The following is a 6,000-nucleotide window of genomic DNA, read 5'->3' as shown; positions in this document are numbered from 1 at the left end:
TTAAAATGTTTTTCTTTTTTTCAAAAGAATTTGGGTGGAAAAAATAAACGTTGAGTCAACCCGTTGACTCGCCCTATCCAAATCCGCGAGCTCAAAATCCACAAACCCAAATCCTTTAAACGAGCATGCTAGGCTTTTATTTTTTAGACCCGAAACCCAATTAACTTGTCCGATGTTCAATCCTACCAAACACATCATTTATCCAATTACCAAAACCTTGATTTATAAAGTACATTTAATAAATGAGAATCATAAAATCTAATAAAATCATAAAAATGTGATTTTTTTTTTTATTTTCTCTAAAATTAAGTTGTTGATAAATTTGCTTGACACCCTCAAGCCAAACATAAAAGCTATCAAAAAATCAAGAAAGCATTAAAGTATGACATCTCATCCATAAACACTTTTGCTTTTTTGGGTCATGTAAAAATGTGTATATTATATATCTCTCTTAAAATTGTGTTAGGATTAATATGACTAATGTCAAATAACAACTAGGTGTGTGATTTTTTTTATTTGTTTTATTTTTACAAGTGTCAAAATTGTTTGTAACAACTTAGGTTTTCTTCTCATGGGGCTATCAACCCCTCAATTGTGTAAGAAAGAGACTTAGCCCAATCAGCTTTGTAGAGCAAAGTTTGCAGAGTATCCATAACATTGTAGCCAGGATCAAGTTTACATTGCCAACCCTACACCAACAAAATCGAAAACACGTTATGTGAATTTTCAAAGCCGAAAGAACACTGAACACTGAACACATAATGGCAGCACCACTAGTAGCGTTTGGTTGGGATGAATGAAAATATAAAAATGAGAATAAGGATAAGAATGGAATCAAATTTAAAATGTATTTCTTTTTATCTGGTCATTCCTTCTATTTCAAAATTGAATAGCCATTCCACCAAAATGATGAAAAAGTTATTCTATTCAAATATTTTAAAATGTAACCAACAAAGGAATAGAATAGAAATTGTTTCCTTTCCTTTTCATTCCATTCCATTTCATTATCTCCAATCAAATGTCACCTAAGTTTCAGTTTCCATACTAAGCCTGCAGTTACTTGTTTTTCATGCCAAGTGAAGGAGAAGAAGAAAAAGCAAAGAATTTTACCTCAAGAACCAATGTTGTTACCATAACGGTACAGACATTGCCATCGATGTTGACTCTATGACGCCTAACTTTTTCAAGCAATTGTTGTATGCACTCAACAGGATGTACATGCTCACCTTCTGGTGTACCCCAAAATGTGAATGATTCCTCCACATCCTGGAAGACACAACAAAGTTAGATTGAAAAAAAGAAAAGATCAAATCTTTATGCATTGTAATCCCAAAACCTGTTAAAGAAACAAGTAGAAGAGTTTTGCCTTAATGAATGCCTTTGGATTTGGGCACTTTTGTTGTTTAGATAGCCTCAATGTGCTCTCAGCAGCTGTGCGACCATCCCGACGAGCAACGGCTTTGAAAAATTCTAGTAAATTTACTCTGTCACTTCCAGATAGTTCAGCAGTCATGCCTACATCGAGGAATACGACATGAGGTTTAGATTTCAAAAGCCGTTTTCGAGGAGAATCGCTCTGACCTACCCGAACAAGGATATTTCCCGGATGCATATCTGCATGTATAAAGTTGTCCACCTAAAAAAAAGATATTATTGAAATTCAGAACTTTGTACTGCAAATTTTAAAGGTACGAAAGCTCATGACTGAAATAAAGATAATTTCAAAATATGGTATAAAAAGTAATCCACTCAAACAAAGAATTGCAAGAAACAAGCCTCTCCTTTAAAATTTCCTTTTAACAATACAAAATAAAGGTGATCAAATTATAAACACATGATTTCTTGGATGTCATAGTAAGATGTATGGCTATAAAAGAAGTGACTTGATTTTATATGTGGTATTAAGTTTCCACACATTATCAGTTACTAATGTGGAATTCTCTATTATTTTTTATTTTTTATTCTAACACTATCAAACAACAATAAATGCTATTACACATAATTTTCAAAATATATTCATGAACTGTGTTAGGAAGAGATGTCTATATTGCATTATCAACTAATTAGCACTACAATTTTTAGGGAAATTTGCAAAACTAACAATGTGAAATACTAAAATTTGTAAAATAACCTCACTTAATTAACTCTATGCGACTATGATAGTCGCACAGTATAAATCTATGATCGTACATTATAATTTATGGTCGTTTATGCGACTATACAATATTTTGCTCATAATTTTTTGTAAAGTTATTTTTTTAATAAAAAATTTCAAAAAGGCTATTTTTACAAAAGACTCTAATATTTATCATCTTAGTTATTCGGGCTACAGTTATTTATTTATGTGTATCATCAACTGAAAACTAGTAATGCATGTAAAGGAACAAAGTTGCAGCCACTACTTAAAAATTAAGGAAATAACCAACTATAGAAGTGATATTTTCATAGAATGGTCATGTGTAAGAAATGTTACCAGGAGCATCTTTAGGAGTGCATTTGTGCCAATGTGAGCAAGTGCTGATTTGATTCGAGTATGGCCTTCGAGTTCATCAACATAGTGTGAAACACACTCCCCTTGCTCAAAAGTTTCCACCAGAACAGCAGGGTGCACAAGCGGATAGACAGGCTTAGGGAATGAAACATCCTTCCATTGGCGGAAATTGTATATAAATCGGCTCAAGTGAGCAGCTTCTCTCGCGAGATCAACTTGGGACATCATGAAAACCGCAAACTGCTGTACACTTTCATCCAGTCTTAACCATTTCAATGTAGGAATGAAATTAGAAGCTTTTGCTACAAAATTTATTATCATAAAATCTCTCTTAATTAAGTCACCAACACCAGGATGCCTGACTTTCACAGCAACCGTCATTGGCTTAACCTTTTGACCAGGGTAACGAAACCTCAAAGAAGCTCGATGCACCTGAGCAATACTTCCAGATGCCACGGGCGTCTCTTCAAAATTCTCAAATATTTCAGATAATTTGCGGCCAAATGCTCTTTCAATACTTTTCTTTGTATACTCAAAACTATGTTCAGGCGCTTTTGTATGAAGCTCAGAAAGCTGGTTGCATAAATCCCGAGGGAAAAGATCAGGCCGTGTAGCAGCCCATTGACCCCATTTGATGAATGCTGGCCCTGCTTTCTCCAAGGTACGATGAACCACCAGAAGCCAAGTTTTCCTGAACTGAACTCCAAAACTATCCGCAAAAGGTGCCATCATTACACTAGGTGTGAACAAAATCGATAAATAGAGAGCTCTTATAAACAACATTACTCCTTCTAAAATTGACCAAAGTAATGAGGTTATGTAAGCATGCCCATCTTGTGCATACATATAAAAAGAATTCTTTGATGTGTGGTGGTGGTGGTGTTCTACTTCCATGAATGATCTCTCTGCCCATGCTACCTGTCCACAAGTGAAGGCGAAAATACCAGGAACAATGGGATGAGACCGAGTTATCGCTAAGCTGATAGCTTGAGCAATCCTATTTATGGAGGAAATAGTAGTAGCATTATTGGAATAACAGTTTTGAGAAAGCCTTTTCCATGCAATTTGGGCTGAAAACACTGAGAAATTCCTGGAAAAACTAGTCTTGGTGCTGTTATACAGTGGCAATGAAGCATGAACTCTATCAGAACATCTGTATTGTGAGTACAATTTGTATCTGGGAATATTTAGCCCTATGGAAGTTGTCCCATTGTTCCCTGAATTTGTATAAACTCTCTTGATATATTGAGAAGTCAAAAATCTGCATTATGATAATTCAAAACAATCAATTAATCTCACTCTGGTGACATTACTCTAACATCAACCAACAGAGAAAGAAAAAAACATTATCTAATCGTTGAGGTAGAATCATGCTTCCACATCAATGTGATCATAATTTGATACTTCAATTACTCACATGATCTAAAATTAAAGAAAACTAAGATTTCTGATATGAATTGGTATATATCCCTAGCATTGAAGAATGAAGTCATGCACAAAAAATTGGATTAACTAAGCTGTTTATACCTAAATCAAAAATCTGAATTTTTATAATCAAAACAATCAATTAAACACATTACTCAAACAACAACCAACAAAAAGAGAAAGAAAAAAGCACGATCTAATCCTTGAGGTATAATTATACTTTTATGAAGCTCAACATCAATTTGTGATCATAATTTGATAATCCATTTACTTATATGAGAGAAAATTAAACAGCAAAACATTAAAGGCATGAGAAAACTAAAGATTTCTGATATGAAGTCATGCACAAAAATTGGATCGACTAAGCTGTTTATACTGAAATCGATGACTTGATATAATCTTTCTAAATCACAATTCAATTTTGTGAAAAATAAAAACATAATATAAAAACGGACCTTGCCATGGTTTTCGAATGGTTGTAATTAGCATTTTATTCTCATGAATGAAATCAGCTTGTGTAAACAGTAGTTGTAAATCATGGATCCCGGCGCTGTGTGAGATTTCTAGGGTTTAAGGGGAGAGAGTTTGGGGAAGACGAGGTTTTGATTCAGAATCTTTAGCCTCAGATTCCGTTTCTTTCCCGAATGGGTCTCCTTATGCCACGTGTCTATATTCTTCAAGTCAAAAACTCAAAATCATTATCATTTTTTTTTTTAAGAATAACCACTTTATTATTATTATTATTATTATTTTGATAAATATTATTATTAAAATTTTAATGCACCTTATGATACATTGATGCACATTTTAACTATTTTAGTATTAAAAAAAAATTAGTTCAATTTTTTTTATATTTATTTACGTTATAATTATTTAAGATATTTTATAAAATTTTGAAAAATTCGAAATAATTTATAATATCGAAAGCAATATTTAAATAGTCTATTTCACACACGTATAAAATAAAATAAAATAGTTGCGTGTGTAACACATTTTTTGAATCTAATTTTTAGCGTGTTAAATTTTTCCGAATTTCTTAAAATTTTGTAAGACGTCTTACATAATTATAACGTACATGAACATGAGAAAAAATTTGACTAAAAAATTATTTCGAATGCCAAAACAGATAGAAGTGTATCAGTACATCCATTTTAAGAGGTGCATTTCCAATTTTCTTTACACTTTAAAAATTTATAAATACACCCCATTTTAATAATTTGTATGTTATATAAATTCTACAATGCACTCTTTAAAAGGAATGTATTGATGCACCTTATTTGTTTCGGTATCTAAAAGAAAAATTAATCATAATTTTTTTCATAATCATATACATTGTAGTTATTTAATACATTCTATAAAATTTTGAAAATTTCAAAAAATTTAAAATTAATCATGTTAAATTTTATTGTGTTTAATAACTATTAAATGTTTCCGAATAATTAGTTTACAATTTAAACTATACTATTACAAATACATCTGTGATAACTCTATGGTATAGAGTTAATTTTTATGCTTTTAAACTAAAGTATTGTGAGGAGAGTAATGAAAATGTGTTTATTTTGCTTATTTTTAATTAGTTTTAGTGTTATTTTCTATTTAGTAATCTAACCTTTAAGTTTTGTAAATATTGATATTGTTGGGTGTGTTTTTCCAATTAACTGTGCTTATTTTGTTGAAAAAGGAGGAATTAAATTGATAGGTAAAAGAGAAAGAAGCAAGGAAGAAAAGGAGTACAAGCTGGAACTGGGTTGGTTGCTGAAGCAATGCTAAAGCAATGCTGAAGTGAATTCAGCATCCTGGCAGTGACGTGGAAACACGAATTTCACTTATCCACCTCAGCAACTTCGGTCCAATCACTCAAATTGCATCAGCTAGCTGACATGGAAGAAAGGGGTCTCACCCTAGTGGGCCAAAGTGGAAAAGTTTGGGCTTCTATTTTGGGTGAGGAGGTTGGTACCCTAAAAACCCAACATCAAAAAGAAAAGGAAAGAGGAAGTACACGATAGTCATCTTCATCATCTTGTATGTACAGTACGGGGTAGCTGCTATTTTTTCTATGGAGGAGCTTTAATTGCGGGAAGTAC

General features: G+C 32.4%; 1 protein-coding gene across 1 annotated transcript; it reads right to left on the bottom strand.

Moving 5' to 3' along the window:
- Window positions 1–262: 262 nt before the first annotated feature.
- LOC115711456 (uncharacterized) lies at window positions 263–4,582 on the bottom strand. Its single transcript, XM_030639799.2, has 5 exons — window positions 4,372–4,582; window positions 2,474–3,752; window positions 1,367–1,636; window positions 1,111–1,266; window positions 263–689 (listed from the first exon to the last, which is right to left on the bottom strand). The coding sequence occupies exons 1-5, from the start codon at window positions 4,377–4,379 to the stop codon at window positions 570–572; spliced, it is 1,833 nt and encodes a 610-aa protein (XP_030495659.2). The 5' UTR covers window positions 4,380–4,582; the 3' UTR covers window positions 263–569.
- Between the last annotated feature and the right edge of the window lie 1,418 nt (window positions 4,583–6,000).

This window comes from Cannabis sativa, chromosome 3 (assembly GCF_029168945.1).
Source record: "Cannabis sativa cultivar Pink pepper isolate KNU-18-1 chromosome 3, ASM2916894v1, whole genome shotgun sequence".
NCBI lineage: Eukaryota > Viridiplantae > Streptophyta > Magnoliopsida > Rosales > Cannabaceae > Cannabis > Cannabis sativa.
Note: the sequence above shows the minus strand (reverse complement) of the source record. Positions and strands in the feature narration are given on the sequence as shown.